The sequence below is a fragment of the Amblyomma maculatum genome, chromosome 8, assembly GCF_055883805.1.
Source record: "Amblyomma maculatum isolate TAMU_Amacu chromosome 8, ASM5588380v1, whole genome shotgun sequence".
NCBI classification, from domain to species: Eukaryota; Metazoa; Arthropoda; class Arachnida; order Ixodida; family Ixodidae; genus Amblyomma; species Amblyomma maculatum.
The window spans coordinates 19,884,558-19,907,930 of NC_139351.1; the positions used below are offsets into that span (position 1 = coordinate 19,884,558).

At 44.4% G+C, this 23,373-nt stretch overlaps 1 protein-coding gene across 1 annotated transcript in view; it reads left to right on the forward strand.

Annotated features, from left to right (window-relative positions):
- Positions 1-4,061: 4,061 nt before the first annotated feature.
- Positions 4,062-23,373, forward strand: part of LOC146180671 (chitinase-3-like protein 1) — a 38,048-nt gene continuing 18,736 nt past the window's right edge. Inside the window, exons 1-6 of the mRNA XM_084577818.1 lie at positions 4,062-4,107; positions 4,525-4,548; positions 4,738-4,896; positions 10,734-10,951; positions 14,474-14,568; positions 15,816-15,927. Of these exons, the coding sequence (XP_084433944.1) occupies positions 4,062-4,107; positions 4,525-4,548; positions 4,738-4,896; positions 10,734-10,951; positions 14,474-14,568; positions 15,816-15,927 (654 nt within the window). The remainder of the gene's footprint in view (positions 4,108-4,524; positions 4,549-4,737; positions 4,897-10,733; positions 10,952-14,473; positions 14,569-15,815; positions 15,928-23,373) is intronic.

Below are 23,373 nucleotides of genomic sequence, written 5' to 3' on the forward strand. Positions count from 1 at the left end.
CACCTCAACATCACTTTATCAGAAAGGCATTTGTTCTTTTTACGCACACGGTTAGAAAGAGTTAGGGCATAACTTGCAGGTAATCGTTTTTATGAGATATCTTTCCCACTTTCTTTTCAGGCGACAAGAATACCCGTGCTGATGCAACTGAAGCGCTTAGAGAGTAAGTATTACAAAGGCAACGTCTATTAGCCGGCTCAAGTGAATAAAAGATTGACGTCATCTACTTTGGATGCATTCACAGCGAACCCAAAGTATGCATTATCGGTGATGTGCGATATAAGAAACGTCAGGAAACGTAATGCATACATGACAATTAGATTGACTTTCTCATGTGTGGTCCTCGCTATATTGTGCAGAAAATACGTATGTGCATCTGACACTCAACTACTCTATTGCTCGGCGAGAGAAACAGAAGAAGTTTTACGAGGGGCAGAAAAGAGCAAAGGTAATACTTTGTTAGGGGACCTATATGTGGCACGACGGCTCAGTGCTCTCCACAGCCGACAGTTGTTGCAGCTTAAATGATGGTGATAGAGCGCGGAGGAGTGTACATAGGAGGTTGGCCAGCAATGTTTCCAAGCGGTCCAAAAAGTGAAATCACCATGTGCGAAACTGGCAACAGCTGGCGTGACATATTCATTATTGATTTTCGCAATTAGTTGATGGACATGTATCACGGCCACTCTTCCGAAAATTGACATTTGGCCACCGCCGTAGCAGCCCGCTTCATTACTTATCCTGGTGCATGGTCGTTCGACAGTGCAACTGGTGAAATCTGAAACGAACTGGTTCTGGTGTTGAACCTGTACATGCTAAGCAGATTCTTGGTCGAGTTTGTGATCCATAAGTGTAAAAGCATCACACCTCGGGTGGTCATTGAGGTAGTGGTACCGCCTGCAAGGTTCGGTTTTCTCGGCTAGCCATGCATTCGATATCTCTCACAAATATGTTGCAACGTCGCAGGTTCACTGGTAGATAGACATTTATCATCCCTGCCTAGGAAAATTCAGAAACCCGGGATTGGAAGCATTGGCAGAGAAGAGGTTTGACTATTACTCTAGTCACCGCCTCCAATTCAATGTCCGTTTACAATGAAACTAGTTTTCGCACCTCAATTCTTTCCATTGCCGCGATGGATCTCACTCGCGTGCAGGCGTGACTAGTGTCATAGCACAAGCAGCTATAATGATTACTAAAGTGTTGTTTACAGAGTGCCACCTGACAAAGGAAACAAGCAATAACATTAACGCCGTATTGCATAGTATGTCTCTAATAATAGATTGTTCTCTAAATCTCTACATAAGAGGTAAGGGCCAAGGGAAGCAACAGTAAAAGACACATTACCATGCTTGATGACCGAATGCAGTTTATGCCGAAGTTGCGGCCAAATCACGGGAATATATGAAGGTGGTACAGGCTAAGCTAAAAGAGAGCTCAGACAAGTAGTGTGTTTCGCGTGTGCAGTGGGAAGTTGGGCTACCAGGTGTCCTGGTGGTTTACGATGGCCAAGCGGAAGTACGGGATGTTTCTCACCGTAGTCTGCTTCACGGCGCTTGCGGCGGCCACGCTGTTCTCTTTCGCCGGCATGACTCAGCAGGAAGGTGAGTGCACTAATCAACAGCTTCACTCGATGTCTTGCAATACATCTGCAGCGATCTGGAGCGGGAGATTGTCGTATATATTCTATGGCTAGATGAAGAAGCTTAATTCAAGGTAATGACCGTGCCAGACATCTATAAAAAATGGCATCTCCCAAAAGAGAAACGGTTGTCATTATCTAAACTAGACGGCCATGGTAAGGCCACCTTATGCGTATGCAACCAGCTTTACAAGCAGAGTCCGTAAACTGCCACGATACCAGCCTCGCTCCCAGGAAATCTTTGTTGGACTCATTAGTCGCGTCAGAAGTAGTTCGGACGCATTTAGTCACTGTGTGTGACCTTCTTAATGCATATGTTTCGTTTTTACCTGTTGCACAACTGGCGGAGGGAAAACATCCACATCCCAAATAAACTTGATGCAATCGCTGAGTTAGCTATGACTTGAACGATTCCACCACTTTCACTGCTAGTTTTCAGCCTAACACTGTATGTTGTGTCTCGAATTCTTCTCAACCGGGTGTGGTTTCAATGTGCCCCAATTCCCAATGCAAGGGCATTTACTGCCAGAACACGATTGGAGAAAAGCTTAGAGCAGAATATTCAATAGCAGATAAAGTTTAAAACGTATAAACTCGTACAGCACTGGTACATGTGAGCCACTTCAGTTATAGGTTTATTTTTTTTTAGCAACTGAACCTTGCCCTACTTACCAAGCGTACCGGTGTGAGTTTCATTAGCTAAGAACCAATCAGAGTACGTGAGCCGAGTTTTGTCTATTTCGTCTTTTCAGTTCGACTCAAGAACTTCAACAGCGAGGAAGGCGGGCACATTGAAGGTAAGCAGAGAGCGTTAGTTTGGTTTTCATTTCTGCTGAGGCCAGCATCTCAATCCCAGAGGATTGTAAGTGTTCTACGTAGCTTATGAAATATATATCACGGAGAAGTTTATATATTGGGCTTTCATAAATATTTTAGTACTATCACGTCGTGTATTATGTATTAATATAACTGCACACGTTTAGGCTTTCATTAACACTGCTGCACCGGTAAAAGCTCAGATAAGCGTCGGACAGGTTTGGTTCAGAAGCCAGATAAAATGCTGTCGACGGATAGAAGTCGTACATAGGCGTCAAATATCACAGGGTTACTAAAGAACTGCATCTGATTTAGTTATTTTGCTTTGCGCTTCGAGGCCATGACATATTAGTAAGGCTTCGGAAAATAACAGAGAAATGGGCGCTTGGGAATTTTGCGCACAAACTTATTTTGGGTCAGCTTCGTAAACTTAAGGAAAGAAGTTAATGCGATAGTGATGTCTTCTGGATCCACTGCGCACGGATTGAATTCAATGAAGACGATGACATGCAGCTTATATCATCACAAAGTGGCAACTGAATACGGGATATGATCGATTGCGGCGAGAATATAGCTCTGTAGTGTTGTGGACGTGAACCTATTCGAGGCCATATTTGTTTTATGACTTTGAAAGGCAGATGGAGAAATGACGTCGCAGGCAATGTCTTGTCAGTGGAGGGGAAGCCCTAGAGGTGGCACTGTAAATTTGATACTTTGAATAAAATCAAGCCAGCGGAAAGAAATTTTCATGTAATGCTGACTTCAGATTAGCGGGCTATAGTAATCATACCAGCGGCAACCATGGCTGATACGTGACAAGGGGCCGCTTTGGGCGGAGCGCCAGTAGAAGTGCAGTAAATTATGATCTTGAAAACGCGCTGCACCCCCCCCCCTCCCGCTTTAAGTTTTTATAAATGAATCGTGCGAATTGAAGAAGCCAAACTAAATGGCCATCTAGATGGTTTTCAAAGGATGTGGTAATCACCTGCAAGATGCTTGGCCAGTACAGAGCCGAGGAATATAGTGCTTCCTGTATTGCGTACAGTTTTAACATAACTTGACTTCGATTTCATGAATGGCTACTACTAGCTTGAGCTGGCTTCCACAATTAAGGAGGGTTCTTATTGGCACACGTTCATTATTTTACTTCTACGGTATTGGTTAAGGGAGTTCCTCGTCCTGTTTTAGAGCGACTTAGCTGTGTAGGGTTAACCTTCGCCCCTTTAAGTCGACAGCCTGAAAGGACATTTTTCGCTGCTTGTGTGTCGCTGGCAGTATGATCAAGCATGCAAGTAAGCAGTTTTTTTCCCTCATTTTTGAAAAGCATTTCATTACAGGAATTTTTCTTTGTGTCCCACAACTGCTTTGTTGTTTATTCGGTTTGTACATCTCATGAACAAGACAACTAACGCGAAAAGGCCTTAAGGGTAAATAAAAAAAAATAACTGTGTTCATTCTTACCTAATGGTCTGAGCCTGCCGGTTCATTCTTGATTTAAAAGTGAGTTCGCTAATGTGGCCACCTTGCCTGAAATTCATTACACACTTTAACATTCATCAAATTCATTAACATTCATTAACTCGCAGACGCCCAGGAAGAAAGCATGGCGGCGATAAGGAAGGCCTTCGAGGACAGTGCCAGCGACAAACGTAAGTAAACGTCAAAACAGACGTCTGAAGAGAGCGCTGGCTGCACGGGGAACAGAGAGCTTTGATATAAGGTCACTCTATACAGAATACACAGGTCGAGCATCAAGTCAGACGAGTAGTCAAGATTTTAAGATTTTTCGTTCCGTTTTCAGAGCGAGATAACTAACACTGCGTCCTTTAGTCGCACGAATGGACACCAAATTGGCTTGAGCGAGGGCGTTACAGTCACGTGATTGCTCATTATTGCACGTCGGCTTCTACAGAGTTGCATTGGTACCCTCCCTAGAGCTCGCTGAACTGTCGGTTATGTTGCCGCATTTCGGGAATGCTCACAGATATAGTCTGTTACTACCTGTAAGCGCATGTTTCATTAAAGTGCGAATAAAACTATCGCTTTCTTCTTTTTCTCGTGTACAGAGAACGCGCCGAGCAAGTACTCAGGCAAGTGTACACCTAATGGTGCCTCACAAGTGGGTGTAATTTAAAAATAGGTTTGATACCAATTATTACTCGTTTGACTAGGGAGTACAATGCATATTTATTGAGTGTACACCCTGCAAATGTTGCCTCAGAGTTGTTTTAAAATTCATCACGTATCCTTTCAATATCCGCGCGATAACGTTCCAGCAGCGTCGTCCAACGCCAACCTGCTGTGCCGGTTCTCTCCGCGGTACCGGGCGGGTATCTACCCGTATGGCGTGTGCTCTCACTTCATCTACGCCAGCGTGCCCAGCCGGCCGGAGCCGCACTCGCCACGCGGCAATGACGTGCTCTACAACTACGACCCAGGTGCCCGCGATCATTTCATGCAACATTACCTACGGCCTGCATTTGTTCTGAAACTCTGCAACGTCCTCCTGTATAAGGGCAAAAACGTTGTAGTTATATATGAAGCATCATCTAATTCTTGGTTCCAATAAGAACACCTACTCCTAAACAGTACCTGGACCATGTGTGTTCCTATGTCAGTTAAGGTTGCAGCTATAACATCATCAGGTAGCTGTCTACTATGACAACCATTAATTTCTGCGGCATTATATTTGTCAACAGAGTCTACGAGGACATTGTGGCCTTTTTTTACATCAAGGCTCGGAGCTTGTCTTGAAGTGCAGAACGAACTTCAGCAGCAGAATTATACAGCTGAAGTTTCGATGAAACAATTGAAGTGCTGCAAATGAGTGTACGAGTTAGGTTTTCTAGGGCGAAAGCGCAGAAAAGATTCTCCATCTTACTGAAAAATTGACGGCCGCATTTGGCAACATCAGTGTGAGGTCACAACACTCGTACACTATTCAGACGAAAAGGAAATCCATGCTACGATGTGGCACACAGGGCACTGAGTAGAGTACGTTAATTCTTGGTCCAAAGTACAGAAGCCAACGGGTTTTCTATTTCAGCCGCAAAGCGAAGCCTTCTTGGCGTCAGTAAAGACTATGGGGCCATGAAATGCTATGCGACTGTTTCTTGCTGTGATAACAAATCATTGCCTAGCATTTTAAGTGCCATTTGACCTTTAATAATGGCTTGAAGGCTCCATTTTACTGCTGACGAGAAAAATGTTTGACTCCAGAACTTTTGACCTTGAATGACATACTTTTCTCACTGCCCACGCTGCGACGACAATCTTCGTGATGAGAGATCCAACTGTGCCTTTGTCATTAGCAGAGGAAATCGTATACGTGTGTAAAGCAACGTGAAATTTAGTGCAGCCCTCAGTCAGGTGCCTTCCCGTCACTCAGTTATGTGGAGTGGTTGTTCACTACGCATCACTCTGTCTGCTTCAACAGTTGTTTGGACTGAAGATTTGGTCCACTCATATACTATATTTACGGGCTCAGACAGTAAAGCTAAAGGTAACTAGGATTCCAAGGTAAATAACCTTAAAATTATGTCTCAATACACGGAGCGAATAGAGAGTCTTTGACGTTTGAAGTTTGGTAACTGCGTTATTGCCTCAATACCGCGCGTCTCAATACAGTCACATTTTCCTGCCCTCCCCTTGGCCTTTCACTTTCCTCTCCTATTCCTTTCTTAATTGTTCCCGTTTTTCCTTGCGGCGAGGGGTGACCTATGGATGACCACCTTGCTTTACACCATTTCGGTTTCAGTCAGGATATGGCTGAAGCCAGCAGGACTTTCTTGCAAGTTCATGTTTCTCCCCATGTTGGGCCTAGTGGTGGTTGTCTACCACTCAAGAACATATCTTTCTGCTGGCTTGCTCTGAACTTTCAACAAATCGTGCTGATTTGATATGGGTGCACTCCTGATTCCCTGCGCTGTACCTTTTCAAAGATAAAAACACGTTTCCAAGCATCCACGTGATCACTGGTCAACTTGCTGAAAAACTCGGGACAAATCTCGCCGTTCATTGGCTCAAAGATCTTAGGTGGTAGCTGACACTATAGGGCAATGGTAAATTATGAAGAAGCCAGCTAGTAATAGAGACCTCTTTGTATATTGCTTTACCGCAGCGAATGCAAAAAAAAATAACTATCTGGAATCGGGGCATTTCGTCATTGTCGTTATCATTAGACCCCTCAGATTACTAAACACTGTTCGTGATGTCATTTCTGATAATGGCCTAAAGTACTAATCGAAGATCTTTTTAACGGGCTAAAATAGCATAATTTGACCAATGTTTACCTAATCAAGATATGCAGGGACAGCAAAGAAATAAAAACTTAGCGCCTGGTCCTTACCTTCGTATCGAGCATGCTCCCTATAGCCCTGTGGAATTAGGGTACACAAGAATGAGCTTCCGACCGCATACCCCTTACCCGCGGACCCACTACACTGTTTCAACTGTCAGAAGTATGGCTATGGCGCACGGTGCTTTCGAAGCCGAATAACTTGATCCAAATGTACTTTTCCCGAGATAACTGATGTCTAACCTCACCTTTGTATAAACTCTGAGGGCAGCCGCTCTGTATATTCTGGCACCTGCCCTGTTTGGAAAACAGAAATACAATGGAATTTTGGGGACACCCCAGTAAGCTAAGTAATGTTAAAGAAAGACATATTAGCAATGCACTCACTTGTTGTTTTATGTTTGTAGAAGATGAACACCGTCACAACCTAACGAACATCGTAAGAACAGCAAATCTTTCGCCGTGACCGAGAGCAGCGAGCACGCTCTCCAGGGGGGTATGATCATAGTTTAAAACTGTATCCGAAACTTGGAACATCAATTCAAATCTAAATTAGGAGAGGTGGCAGCCGCCATATATTGTATATTCAGATCAATAAAGTTGTTCAATACATCTCGACTGCGCATTATAGTTACAGCACATTATTTAGATCTTCTAATCCTGCTGCTGGAGCAGTTCTTTATAGTGGGAGAGTTTAATGCCAATTCTAATTCTGCGCAAGTTAGAAAAGGGACAGTCGAGGCAAAGGAATCGAGAATTTTATATTAAGTAAAAAATCTTGGTTTGCTTAACACTGGTAACCTACGTACATCTCACCGAGCTCATGGAAAATGACCGATTTAAATTCACCCTCAAGCGACAGCAGTTTGATATGAGATATTTTATATAATCCCTTTGATAGCGACCATTTACTCGAACTAATCACTTCAACGCATCGAACAAAAGTTATTCTGAAAAGGACAGCGTCATTGGAAGCTGCACCTAACGGCCGATTGCTTTATTTACAAAGTCGGCCAGCTAGAAGTTTTTCTCAATAGAGTACTGTCCGCGGTAAACAGAGTACGCGTGGACCTCATGAGATCTATTACTGGCTGGCAGCGCATCATTGCAAACATGCTGAACAGCTCTTCTTAAAGTCTTTAGTAAAATACAGATGACAGAAAAAATTTTGGAGGCTTGTAAAAATCTATAATTGTACCTGTTCTCAAACATGGAAAGCTGGCAACTAGCTGTAGTAATACACAAACAACGCGCACAGTCTGCCTCGCCAAATCCTTCGAAAGGCTCCGGAATATTCGACTGATATTTACACAGGAATCCCGCGAGAGTTTTGAAGTTCACCAGTCTGGCTAAAAAAAAAAAAAACAATACGTGGTCGACAGTTTCCCAGCTCGTCTTTTCTGAAATGCAAAAAAGCTTTCTACCTTATATCTGAAGACTGGAAATATGAGAGGAAAACGATGGCTCGAATATATAACTAGACAGCCTCAGTTCGCAAGCCAAGCCACTGTTTATTTAAGAGGTGCTTGTTTTTGTCAGGAAAGAGCGGTCATCTCTGGCTGGATTTATGTGCTCTTTTTTCGTATAAAGAAAGCGAGGAAGGGAGGGATTTGGAGGTAGATGAGCAGGTTAAGTAATGAAAGAACGTCTCATTCGCTATGAAATTCTATGAAACTGGAACCGGTATGCTTCTGTCACCTAAAAAATCAAAGAGGAGGCAGGAGAAGGGAAAGTACAATCCGTGGTCAATGATGAATCGGTATCTGATCCAGGTTTGATGCTTACACTTGTCTCTTGGAAGGGAAAAGGCATTCCAAAGAGACCTAATACGAACAGAGCTGCAGCAAAATACTTGCCAAGAGCTTTCCGGAATTGGTTTGAATACTTGAAAACAGCTTCCCGGAAGTGGGGAAGTACGAGCAAATTAAGGCTAAGAATGTTAGACAAAATGAAGGATGGACGAATAATAAATAGCAGGATTGAACTTTTGCTTTAATTTTTTCTTTGGATTCGCCGTCAGCGATATCGGTGTCTCGAAACTCTTCTCATCGACATACGTGAATGAAGGCCTAGCTTCAAGAAAGGGGAAATTATGTCGCCATCAAGACCTATTATGACGTCTCACTGACACATCTCGCGGTATCTCGCAGAATTTCGCTGTAGCCTCTTGCGAGCAAATCTCGGGGAATCGTGCGGACAAATCTCGCAGACGCGAGATATTTACAATGAGCCTAAAAAGGCTTTCGCATTAAAAAAAAAAGGTAATAACGGATAAGAGTAAGCAATACCTTCTAAGCAGGACATTATATGAGAAGAAATGAATTGAAGGGTTTGTAAAAGGGTTGTTTACTGTGGCCGATGGTCTGAGCGCTAAGCGCAGTGTGTCCAACCGAGCGCTCACTATCCGCCTATACCTCTTCGTCCCTCACTACCCACACAAAGCTATCACTGCATCGTTTTCCTCACTACAGGGGAACTAAACTGAGAAGCGTAAGAAGGGTTTTAAAACACCACGAGGCTTATGTTTTAGGAAAGGGGCGCACAATTGCAATGAATTGTACTACCCTTGCAATACGTCATCTCATTCCAGACTTTTTGGTGCAGAGGAAATATATTTAAGGTACTGTAATTTTCAGTCGACGTTTTTATGCCTTTTAGCAATGTTCTAAATTTAAGTATTAGAAATCCCTTCTTGTATTTTCCAACCTTTAGAGATTTATATCCTGACTGGAGATTGAATAATTAGTTTCATTTAAATTTATATGCAACTGAAGCTGTATACTGTATGACAACCCTGTCAGTAAAAATCTCTCTGCGCGGAAGAAACAAAGTCGCCTTGTCGAGACATTGGCTTTGCTTGGAATTGAGGTTTTCCCTTAACGCTTGTTCAGTTATCTTTCATATGTGGAAACTCTGCATTCGTATGCAAGATTGGGCACAACTAGATGTTCGTGGAAAGATATTTAACTTCATGGAAGACTTTCATTTCAACTTAGCTTGCGTTCAATCCTCTCATGAAACTTCATTCAGGAGAAGGGTGCACTTCAAAGATGTATTTTAAGCACGAGTTTCATTATAAAATGTCCATTAACTACCAAGTTTATGGCGGTGACATACAAACAGCTTGCACATCTTCCAGCTTATCAAGATGTCGAAGTTAAGACAGAAAATATTTTTAAAAAATGTCGGATATGGGCAAGCAAAACTGTCTTTAAATTCTCCAGGCACCAAATGTGGCTCTATTTTTTTTTTTTAATTTTAACTTTCAAACAGCTTTATGAATTAGTAGTATACTTCAGCCAAGCCAAGCATTTTTTGCTCATATAGAAATAACTCCACCCCAGCTTTGTTCCGGGCCATGCTAACGCAAGCAACCCACGCAGGCGGGAGGGTAGTGAAAGGGGACAGCGTGCGACAGAACACCTTTGGCGGCGCATAACTGGCGAGGAGGAAGCAATTAACTTCCTGCCCGCACCACTGTTACGGTGACCGAAGAATTTTCCGTACATTTTTTTTTTGCGCCCATTCCCTGGGTCAGGCTAAGAAAACACGCATTTGCCTGGAACGATCCCAATTTAGAGTGGCTTAATGACTTCATTCCTTCCTTTCCGCTTTCCCTACTAGTGGTCTCAAGCGGCCTCACACAGCCTAACAAAGACTTCTCAGGCTGGTATGTGCACAAATCAATTAATATATCTTCCTGTGTCGCAGGCTACAAATCTATTTTAAATATTGCCAGCGCATTTCGTTTTGAAGTAAAATAGGAATATCCCGTGCGATAGCGTGTCGCCGAGAGAAGGGAATAGAGGGATAGAGTAGCGAGAAATGCCAATGCGGCATTATGGGCCTTTGGAGTGGATTGCAGTGCGCCCCAGTCGGGGCTCCTGTCTCAGTTATTCCGTGTGTAGCTTTAAATTCATTGCCAAAAAGTCGAGAGACGAGATTTGTAACCATGGCTACGCTGCACTCCCTGCGCAGGCGCGTTCAAGAAGTTCCTGCATGTGCGTGAGACGGCGGGCGACGTGCGCCTCCTGCTTTCGGTGGAGCTGAAGGCGATGCTCCGCACCGGCTGGCCTGCGCAGAAGCTCGCCTCCGACGCCCGCGTATGGCTCGAACGCAGTGGCGTCGACGGGCTGCACTTGGCCGGGCTCGATCTGCTGCCCAGAAACGTCCAGAACATCACCCACATCATCACGGTACCTCACACCTCAAGACACTTTATTTTAGAGCGGAAATTGTCAGCTCCATTTAGCAATGTTCGGTTATGGAAGGCTGCATCCGAATAAAACGATGCAACTTGCTCTCGAAGTATTATTGGCTCATATTTATCGGTTCATGGTAGAAAAAATTGGTTACTTAAACAAATGTTTGACCAATCGCTTACCAAATTAGCAAGTGAAGCGTCTGCCATTCCTGTATTTTACAAAGGTTTAGTGTTCTCGACGTTTCTTCCCTAATACGAGACAAAAGCAAGGAAAACAATGTTAGACGGTAGAGTTCTACCACCGAGATTTCCTCTCACTTCCTAAACACCTGCTTAATGTTTAACTGACAAGTTTCGAATAAGATGATCTAATTGAAACATTGCGGGCGCCTCCAAACGGAAAACAGCAGAAGTACAGTATCTGTCTCTTCTTGTATAGTTTGGTTCTGGCAATGGACGATACAGTGGTGAGCAAAAAAAAAAAAAAAGCAGATGTCACCATCCACCGGAGCAAGGGATTGGAATTTATTGCGTTGCGGGCCATGAAGGCGTCGTGAACAACAGGATCAGGCCAGTCATAATCCTCAACCGGGACCTAGATTATGGTTCAGCAGATTACAGCCAGCGGTGAACAAAAAATTAGTATTTCTCTTTATGGCCGCTCCATTCATCAGTCATCTATGCTAATTCTTTTTACGCGTCACTATGCTTAAATCTGAAGAGCGGCCATTAGCATTAGGGACAGAACATTGGCCAAAATGTGTCATGAGGAAATGGTGGAGACGAAAAGACCTTGCCTCATTTAGTACAGATCGAGTACTAAAATATCAAAGAAAAGAGGCTTTACCATTTTAATTTGCCATTGAAAATAGCATAAAACAACTGAGGCGCTATCTAGCAGTGAAACCCTATTACTTTCGGTGTAGTACCCCCCGTGACGACATATCAGCAAAATATCGCTGATTGCAGTAAGTCCACACCGCTGTCTTTTTTTCTAGAAGTGCTTGTCATTATTTATTATTTTTTGCGCTCTCTACACTGCGTCCTTAAATAAAAACCAGCCCTCCTTTCGCACCGCGAGAGGAATGTTTTCAGGATTTGTCACTAGATGGCACCACAGTGTTTGAAATTCTGTGAATGAAACGATGATAGTGCCCACAAAAACTTTCTTCGACGAGGCGTGCGTTATTGTGCCGTAAGAGCTTTGAATGTGAAAAGGACGGTACTCTAAGCAAAAAAGTGTCGAATTACTGTCAAGGGAGTGAAATTTATATTTGTTTTCGGTATGTCTTTTTGGTCGACTACCAGTCGTCATTGCGGTCGCTGCTCATGGTTTTCAGCATCGAATTACATAAAAACGGGCGCATGCACTGATCTAAAAATTCTCGGTAAAACTTTTCTAGAGCGTTTCTACCAAAACTGCTACGAAATCGAACGTTTTAGACATCAACCCTTCCATTGCGCCAAAACAAATTGGAAACCTAAATTCCAGTGTTCTGTCCCTTTAAGTCTTAACTGCGGCCATTAGCATACAAAACTCTCCAGCAGAAGTGTTTGCTTCGATAACAGTCTGACCAAGCTTGCCTGCGTAAATAAAAAAAAGCACTGCATGCTTATATACTAGCACAGTGTACACCATCCGCGCTCTGACGGTGAGGTTAGTAGTAGATAACTGGGAGCCCATTGCAGCCAAATGGGAAGAAAGGCATCTATCGAATAACACGCCACTAGTGCAGAAAACACTCCGGCGAGACTGAGGCCCTACACATCCGCGATTCCGCACTGCGTGTTCTCTACGCTGTCGCATATCGTTACGAGTGGAAATCCCGCACCAATGGGCAACACAACTCCGGAATCGATGGGCACTGCTTAACGGCTCAACTCAACCCTCAACGTCGTCTTCGTTCACCCAACCAGACACTTCGTTCTTCACTTTCTGAATGCCAGCATGGGACAGCGGAAGCACAGTCCCGGTGTGTTCTAAGTAAACGAAGCCGGGCGTGAATAATATGGCTTGAGTCGTGTCACATGCACAATGTCCGAAGCTCGTGGTGCAGACGACTTCGTGTTCAGAGGTTCGATTTCATATGTGACATCGGTGACTCGGTGCAAGATACGGTAGGGACCTGTGTAGCGTGGTAGAAGTTTTTCGCATAAGCCCACCTTGCGGGATGGGAGCCAGAGCAGAACGAGAGAGCCTGGAGCGTAGTGCACATCGCGGTGGCGACTGTTATAACAGGATTGCTGGGAGGCTTGGGAGGCCAATCGTCTGTCTCGAGCAATGCGGCGAGCATCATTAGCGCGGGAGATGGCATCACGAGCGTAAGTACTAGTGGCTGCGTTAGTAGCGGGTAGCTATATATCAAAGGGGAGGAATGGGTGTCGTCCAAAAAGCAGATAAAAGGGAGAGTAGGCAGTGGCATCATGCCGAGAAGAGTTGTGGGCGAATGTTACAAAAAAGTAGTATAATGTCCCAAACCCGATGGTCGCCGGAGACATACATTGATAACATATCTGTGAGCGTACGATTGAGGCGTTCTGTGAGGCCGTTGGTCTGAGGATGATAGGCGGTGGTAAATTTGTGGCGGACGGTGCACACGAAGTAGCTCGTCAACCACTCTGGAGAGGAAGCAGTGACCACGATCCGTGAGTAGTCAACGAGGGGCACCGTGTTGTAGTATCACTTCGTGGAGGAGGTAAGCAGCGACGTCTGTAGCGCAGCTAGTCGGGATCGCGCGAGTAATGACGTAACGCGTAGCAATATGATTCGAATACCTCAACTGCTGCTCTCGAACATTGCCCTACTGAGTACTATAACGTTAGGCCAAGCTGTCAAAGTGAAATCTTCACTAGCATTATTGATCGAAAAAGCCATCAGCGATGTCGCCATTTTCACGTCGTCAGCAGTAAATGCCAGTGGGCACACGATGGAAGGGCATCTCAAGGGTTTGACGAGAGAGCGGGGCCAGGAGTAGATTGACTCGAATCTTCTAAAGGCCAGCAGACCGCGGTTAAAATGTTGGTTTGGATAATTTTTGGGAGCAGTACCTACCACTGGCTAATAAATCTTTAGTTCAAACACGTCATGAGTGTATGCGGTGCATTATAATTTAATTTTGCACAAAAAAAGCATGAGTTTCTCAATGCAAGTTGGATCGAATGGTGTTAGATCAATGGTAGTACAAATAATGAAATATAACTGAGTTGAATAATGTGAGATGATTTGCTTGATTTATTCGCTACAAACACGTCGCCGGTCCGATCTGAAATTCCCACTTTCGTCTGTGTAATGTTATCTGTTATGTAAAATCATTACGGAACTGATTTCTCGCTTTAACACCATCTCAAAAAGTAAATTACTTTAGTATGCCTCATTTGAGGCATTGTTTTCATGCGGTTTCATTTATATACTGTACTAGTGTCATAAATAAAAGCACGTTCTATCATTGGGCGAGAAGGGTTAAGAGTTTGAAGCTTAGTTTCTATTGGTTTAGTTTTGCATTTCGTTCTGCAGGCCCTCCGTGACTCGTTCAAACGGCGGTATCTGCTCACCATCGGCATCGACCGCACGCAGAAGGCCGTGGAGAGCGATCTGCTGAAGATTCTTAAGTACGAAATAACACGAATGCCTTTCGCATGGGTAAAGCCTCTCTAGTTATTCTCTACTGATACCGCCGTTGCAGCATTTGTCAAAGCAGGAACAACTGTCAGAGAAAAGACGGATACAAGTAAAAACTATATTTAGGTTCTTGATTTTTTTTACTTAGTTTCAGCGGATGAAGCTGCTCTGCTTATTCAGTGTAAAGAAACATATGAATCTAAGCTGCACTGAACTGATACAGAAGCAAACGACTCCTAAGATCAATTTTTCGAAGAAGGCTGAGAAATTCTATGAACATATAAACAAGCTGTGAATGGGCGACGAGGCTGCGGACGCTCACTCCCGAACACCTTGCGGGCAATGTTTACGTCACTACAATGAATGCTGTATTTCTTGGTATCTCAAATGCAGTACGCAATACATATACGCTAATGCGAAAAGAAAGCATTACTTAACGTTTTTTTTTTTTTGATGCGCCATTGCTCAGCTTATCACGTCTTGTGGCGAAAAACTAAGAATTGAACTTTATCGCTTTTATACTGCATCCAATACAGCTTGGGACACACTGTGGCTGGAAGTACAGAATAGGCAAGGAGTGAGAGGGAACCTATTTTCTGACACGTAATCAGAAGCCGTCTATTGTGCGGAAGATCAGTGCAGAAAAATTAGGATTTTCCAATTAAAATTGACTGCTGGGTTAGTTGGTGAATTGTGCATAAAAGGACAGAGTAACAGCTTAACAAAAAGACACTCACAAATAGGCACACATAGACGCACAGGACAGGCACTGACACTGCAACTTCTTTCTCGAAACATCAGCACATACAAAATTCTTCTTGAATAACCAAATACTCAGTTAGTCGACATTTGAATTTTGGTAAGGTAGGGTGGGCCTAAATTGCTATGCATATGTTGCTGACTCTGTTAGAGCATTTGGCTGTTCAAGAAGTTTGTATGTGGTGGTGTTTCGAGAAAGAAGTTGGAGTGACAGCGCCTGTCCTGTGCGTCTATTTGTGCCTATTTGTGAGTGTCTTTTTGTTGCGCTGTTAATCTTTCCTTTTAGGATTTCCCGCTGATTTGTCTTTATTTTCTGCCGTTATTGTTGTTCGATTGTCATTTTCTGCTCATTTTTGCTGGATCGATTGTGGCAACTACTGTTTTCAATATAAAAGCAAAGTTTCGATGTCAAGCGGGTTCATGCAAAGAACGCATAAATAGGACGTTGCTAGCAATATCGTGTATTGCTTGCGTGCAGGTTGGTGGACTTTGCGAGCTTCAAGACCAGCTACGTGAGACACACGGATGAGCGCACCACGCTCACCAACCCGTACAAAGAGTACGACAATAGCACCTCCGCACAGTTTCTGGTAGGTGCACCACTACTTTTCTGCAGTATATAAATCAGTGCCCTTAAGCTCGGCAGTTTAAACTGCTGCCACTAAATCTATCTTTAGATACATTTTGTGTACCGGTACTAGTATCGTATGTTGAAAATGAAAGTATCGGAGTATCGGTATCGAAAATATATTTTTAAAGTATCGTGTATTTTGAAGATACTCGATGCTAAAAAAAAACTTCAAATATTGAAACCGCTGCGAGAGTTTTGGTTGACGGCACTCTCTCGGACGGCAGTACAGGCCCTGAGGCAGCTCGGCTTGTTGTACCGCGTGAGTTCCCTACTTATGGTCCGGCGCTCAATGTTAACAATATTTGCAGATTCCCTTTCTTTAAACCTGAAGGTGGCAATGGTGAGTAGGTGCTCGCGAGGTGCTTTACATTTGAGCACCGAGTGCGTCACACGAATATGCTAAGCCGTTAACAGACACGCAGAAAGATACGGACAAAGCGGAAACACAAGGCGAACATGCAGTAGGGGTCACGCACACTGCTGTACCCGCTCTTTCCACCCTCTGCCATAATCCCCCACCCCCCTTCCGTCGGTCCGTCCGTTCGTCTTTGCGGCACTGGTTCTCGTCAAGCAGCGTCCTGAGAGTGCTGCCGGACGCAGTAACTTTTGCGCGACCCTTCCCCAAGCCCCTGGGCTCAGCGTGCCAGCTCTACATGGCGGCAAGAACATAATCTTCTAAGGCCTCAGTCCGCCACGATGCTGTCGGCTAACCGCCTTTCTTCTTGTTCACTGCGTTTGACAGCAAACAAATCCATTCTTTGTAACTGAACAGGGAAGAGGCTTCCGCTGGACTGTTTTTCTGGAAAAGATATTACGTCTAAGGGTTTTTGATATAGATGACATAAAAGCTATGAATGAAAATTTCCAGCACAGTTCAAAAAAGAAACTATACGTTGTCAAACATTTTGTTTTGAAAAAAATGTTTAAGCAAAGCTTGAATAAATCTTGTAGAGGTATTTCTATCTTTAAAAAAATTGTACATTTTCAAATATGCGAATTGATTGACACCATATTAGCCACTTTCTGTTAAAAAGCACTTCCATTTTTTATCCACAACCAGCCGTAGTTCTCCAGGACGGTAGTGAACATCGAGTTTCCTAATGACCTCCAGGATGCTTGTGTCAACGCGGCTATGGTTCACTCTTACACGCTAATAAAAAAGCATCTTCATCTAATACAACATTGCAGTGAGCTCATGATGCGTATGTAGAGAGGCTTTTCTCATTTTTGTCACTTTTAGCACGCCCACATTGTGCTCTTCCCTGGCTCGTCTCCTCTTGTTTTCCCTCAACCTTTAACAATATGCAGAGCTTCAAAGGTTTTTATCGCACTAATGGCAATATAACTCAGTTCTCCAAACGCAGTCGGGCTGAACGTTTTAGCACGGAAATTTACGCAGAAGCCACCGGGTAAGTAACGTGTCGTATGATATGAAAAGCGAAAAAATAAACAAAAAAAAATTCAAATGTATTTAATGCATAGCCGAGTGCTCATAGGTCGGTTCGCATGAACAGCATTCTTTTAAAGAAATATTTCGCTAGGTTTGTTGTGGAAGCAATCGCTTCATTGCAACCATGGCTTCAATTCAGTATGAACTTCTGGCAAGGACAGCTAGTAAACAGAGGAGCTTCAATAACTACGTGCTGGCGTATTCGTTTAAGCCCTTTCATAAAAACTACGCTATAGGAGTGCTGTAAAGGTTCTAGAAAACACGGTACAGTTTTCTGATGTCGCTAATCGTATTATCACCTTTATTATGCTGGAATTTCAGTGAGATATCGAAGTATCTACGATACAGTACCGAGTATCCGTATCGAAACCCGATTTCAGTTCTGTATCCTGTATCGGCATCGAAAATACAATTTTTCAGGGTATTGAGTATCGGTATCGAAGATACTTTTTTGAAGTATCTTGCCCAGCACTGGTTCCCGGGTTTCCTTACGAAAAGATATGGCGGAATCAAAGAGGGACGCAATCAGCAATCAGGCCTATATGTTACTGATGAAAGCGTCTGGCCGAACCCATGCGCGAGCACGCGCTAGCTTTGGCCCAGAGCAACACCGCCTAGACTAAGAGAAAGCCAGCGCAAGTCCCCCTTTCCACTTGTCCTACGTCACAACAGTGAGATTTGGGGACAGATCGGCGGCGCCGAATGCAAGCATAACACAAGCAAGAGACACAACTACTCAAGTTTACTAATGAGCTGCTTCACGGTATGGACGAAAATCTTCAAATCGACTGTATGTTCCTCGACTATGCTAAAGCCTTCGGCCGCGTTCCACACTGTCGTTTAATCGCGAAACTCTCATCCTTGCACCTTGATTCATTAACAATTTCTTGGATAAGAAACTTTTTATCATTTCGTAAACAATTCACTTCTGTTGATAACAATTCGTCCCCTCTAATTGATGTAGCATCAGGCGTACCGCAAGGTAGTGTAATAGGCCCTTTACTGTTTCTAATTTTCAACAATGACCTATACGTTAAGCATCACCTCAACACTCAGATTGTTTGCTGACGATTGCGTCATTTATCGCAAAATCCGCTCTGCTAATGACCACATCGTCCTTCAAGAAGATTTACACCGCTTTAATAACTGGTGCGCATCATGGCAAATGTCCCATAACACTGTTAAATGCCATTTAATGACATTTAGCCGTAAACAGACTATTCACCGTTTCACTTACTGGCTTAATCACAGTCCAGTCACCCTTGCGTCATCATACAAGTACCTTGGCGTGCACTTTTTGCCAAATCTCTCATGGAAGACCCACATAGAAAAAATTACTGCCAAAGCTAACCGTACATTAGGTTTTTTAAAACGTAACCTCGGAGGTGCACCTTCTTCCACGCGGCAGTTGGCATATCAAACATTTGTTCGCCCTGAACTTGAATACGCATCTTCCATTTGGTCACCCCACCAACATTGCTTAATTCCCTAGAGCGCGTACAAAATCGTGCCGCTCGTTTCATTTCTTGCAACTATTGCCGACATTCCAGTATAACTAACATTAAGGCGTCGTTATCCTTTCCATCCTTAGAATCTCGCAGAACAATAGCACTTATCTGTCTCTTCCATAAAATTGTTTATATCTCTCACAAAACCGGCCCGCACATCTCACCGATTGCATAATCACCTCAGTTTTAAACGCCTTTCGGGAAGAACCACTGCATTCAACTCATCAGCCCTGCCCCGTGCCATCATTTATTGGAATAGTCTTCCTGATAACATTGTTCACACTTCAGATTATGTTATTTTCAAAGAAAAAATAGGCAACATTTTGTTCTGAAGTGTGCTGTTACTGAAGTGTGTTCTATAGTGTGCTTTTCAAATTTTGTTCTCTTTTCTTGTGTTTGCCATTGTATATTGTTAACGTTTGAAAATAACGATGTTAAAATAACCATCTTCTACATGCTTCTGTTTCGCACCCCGTTTATGCAACCCCCCTCACATAATACTCCAATCGGAGCCCGTGGGTATTTGAATAAATAAATAAAAAATAAATAAATAAATAAGCAAGGCGATCTGGAACGATTCGGCCTGCGAGCGCGTGTTTTTCAGCCAATATTTGCTGTGTTCCTTATCTGTGCTGCATAGACTCTTGCGAGCAAGGTATCTACAATTTCTGGGTGTTGTTGTGCGCTAAACTGGCGCTCTAACTATGCCAATGCATCCAAAGCGCAAGTGTACAGTTTCCGTCGTACGCGCCTCAAAATGCAGCGTGGACAAAGGTTTTGCCGTGGAAAAACTTATTACCGATGAAGTGCACTGTGGTAAGAAATCGTCCTTGTTTGCTTCCTAATACTTGTGCTGCTATTAGCATTCACCACTATTTGATTTAGCATGCTGTATTAAATCGTAGACATGCCTATATCGAGCACGCAATTTGGACTGCACAGCTACTAATAATCGAGTAGCATTCGCCCTGTTTTGAGTGCGGAACCAAATTGTTCTGCAACCTAAATTATTCTTTTATGGAAACAATTTTATTGCGCTAGTGGCCACATGATCATAGTTGCCGTATTAAATGACTGGTTTAAAGCCGAGTTAGCAGCTCGCTGCGTTAATATACTCATGGAAATCGCTGATCCCAGCTTAAGAAGCTTTTCTCATATTTACGTTAAAGCTTTGTGACCAGCACTTCCGAGAAAGTGACCTCCTATTCACGACAAGCTACACTGGGTGTCGTCAAGGCTCTCTTCTGAGTAATATCTCTGCCTGCCATTCTTATCTTTATCTATCCATCTAACAGTAAATGTGCTCTCAGATGAATTTTGTGCCTGTTTTAATGTTTATTCAAGTAACTCTGAATGAAGGTGAAAATTTCCTCCCAACTTCATTTCTGCCATTGAATAAATGCCAGATGGATTGTGTCGAACTTCTCATATACTTTAAAAGACTGGCAATATTAGATAACAAAGGTCACACAAATATAACCCTTTTCAGCGCTAGCACTAAAAACTTCAAGAGGTAGCTCCAGAGCAGCGTTGAAAAAAGACGCAACCGCGTAGGGTGAAGCTGACCTTCAGTATGATCTCACTACGATGACGTCACATAAGCTTGCACAGGTCTTGTAATCTAAGTGGTGTTGGCCAGGACTGCGGTCCTGCGCGACTACACCATGCGCTCCGCCCCTGCGAAAAGCTAGGCACCCGTATGCTGTGCGATGTCAATGCACGTTAAAGAACCCCAGGGGGTCGAAATTTCCGGAGTACTCCACTACGGCGTCTCTCATAGCCTGAGTCGCTTTGGGACGTTAATCACCAAGAACCAACCAACCAACCACCCCTGGCGCTCGAGTACTGTTCCCAAGGACGCGGGATCGAATCCCGGCCTCGGCGGCAGCTTTTCGATGGAGATGAAAAGCAAGACGCCCGTGTGCTGTGCGATTTCAGTGCACGTTAAAGAACCCCAGGGGGTCGAAATTTCCGGAGTCCTCCACTACGGCGGCTCTCATAGCCTAAGTCGCTTTGGGACGTTAAACCCCACAAACCAACCAACCAACCAACCACCCTTGGCGGCGAAATTCAGCAGCGCTCGTGACCGTGCAACAGAGGCTGCTCTCCTCTGCTCTCGACCACGGCGCGTGAAGCAGACACCCGGCGACAGCACCGCGTGTCGGTTATATTCTTCGCTGGGCAGTTCTGTTATGCTTGAAATGGTGTCGCGGCTGCCTAAAAGCGGGGATGCTTCGCGCTTGCCTCCCTTGCATGTTGCTTGCCTCAGATAACGCATTCGTCTACTGGTTGTGCAGTTAAACTCGAGGCAGGTACCACGATTGTATATGCAAGTAAAATATAAATGCAGTAGGGCTGTAACTGGGAAGCAACTGGAATGATACATTGCTCGCAGCAATAAGGGAGAGCGTGGCGGCGGCCCTTTAATCACTATAGGTTTGCACATACTGCGCACCTGTAAACCGGCAGCGCGTGCAATTTCAAAGGCGAAACTGGCAGGGGCATTTGATGCAAAGTTCTGCCGTACACATAGGGTAGCAAGGAGCGCCGCTCTGGAGTTTACAACCCTTCGATATGACCGCGCAAAGGTGGTGCCGCATTAAGCGTACGGAAGCGATGTCCTGGTAGTAGTTCTTGAGATTAACTATCCAAAAACGACTGTAGTTGGCGGGAAAAACTGTTTTGGAGGCCTTCGGATTTGTTAGAGTAGCCCATATGGTAAATATGCTAACCACAACTATAAATTAAGGCATCATGCACAGGCTAAGATTACAGGGCAGCCAGATGTTGAGTAAGGCGTCGGCTTCAGGCACTCGGTCATAGGGCGGCGGTCGCGCAAGCAGCGAAGGACCGTAATTCAGAAAGAAGTTAACAGGTTTATGATGAGCACAGACACGGAGACCTTTCAGCGTTTTTAAAGTTGTTCCCTGTGCACCTGTCCCTGGGTGAAGAATTTACTCTTAATATATAATACCTAATCACTGTAATCTCTTCTGTTTAGTCCTGTGCGCAGCCTTAACGAAATAGCCCAACAGAGGCGTGCTCGGCCCATTACTCATCTTCCGGCAAGATGCTATCCCGGGAACTGTGAAGACGGGCTCGTAAATAAGTGCGGTTATTGTTCAAGATTGGTCACATCGCATCGCTCACGTTATTTAATCGTTGCGCAGGAATGTCGATGAGGAGACGAGGCGCCCTTTTAAAGGAGCGAACAAGCGGGCGCCTTTGCATATGGTTCGAGAGACACGGCTGTCCCAGTTGTCGGTTAGTTAGCTACCGCAGCCAACTCCACGAAAACAAAAATGCGCACATTGTTATACTGACACTCATCGACACGCGGCACCATGCCGCCGTGTCTTGGATGGTTCAGGCGTCACAACTCTCAGGCAGTCTAAGGCAGGCAATCTGGTTCAAGCCTTCCCACCACAACAACTGGGGCGTTTTATTGCGGACGCTATTGAATAATGACGCCGTGTCCTTAGTTGTTCATACAGCACGAACTCGGGCGATCGCGTACGTCGAGTTTTCTGAAAGCAGCGGACGAGCAACCCACCACCACTTTCTCGAATTGGACAAACGCTAGAAACGTCATTTTCAAATTTCAGCTACCCGTGTTCATTCACGTGCAACGACATCAGCAAAATACGTTTTCGCATTTATTTCACATCAGAAAATGGGAAGAGCTAATCAGGGACGTTAGGTCAGGGCCTGGAGCCAAAGCGAGTACATCACTACGGAAAGAAAAAAGCAAAATGTAATAAATAAATTCAACCAGTACACGAAGACGGAGGAGGCAAGCGACGGCGACCTAAGCATCCACAGTATGATGACACGAAAAAGCGAAAAACATTCGTGCCGCAGACTTGTTTAGGGTATCCATTTAATTTTCACATCGTATACGACGTGATTATTCCCTCACGAAAAAATAAAATGACTGACGAGCTAGGCGCAAAATACCAATTCTCTAACCCACATGAGCGCACACCAATGAAATGTTTCACAGCGGCCTCACGTACAGCACAAGCAAGCTAGAAAGCGCACGCGCACGCGGAACCAGTTTCTGTCACGTGTAGACTGGGCAGACGCACGCAAGTCAGTAGCAGTGCACGTCGGCCTGCCCGATAGGTTACGCGGAGCCGGTCGGAGATGTTGCTGTTCACTGGCGCCTGCAGCGCCATGCTGCGACCCTTGGGTTCCCTTTCAACGCGGTAGCGTTAAGGAGCTCGTGTCCCAGAAAGACCGGTGTCGTCGGCGTCGGCGGCGTTGGTCGTGAGCGATAAATCCCGGCATGCACTTCATAAATAAAAAGCAACTTCCAAGATGGGCTGGATGGGAATCGAACCAGGGTCTCCGGAGTGTGAGACGGAGACGCTGCCACTCAGCCACGAGTTTTTTTTTCTTTATTACCGTGAAACACAAAACAAAAATACACATGATAAAAAACGTC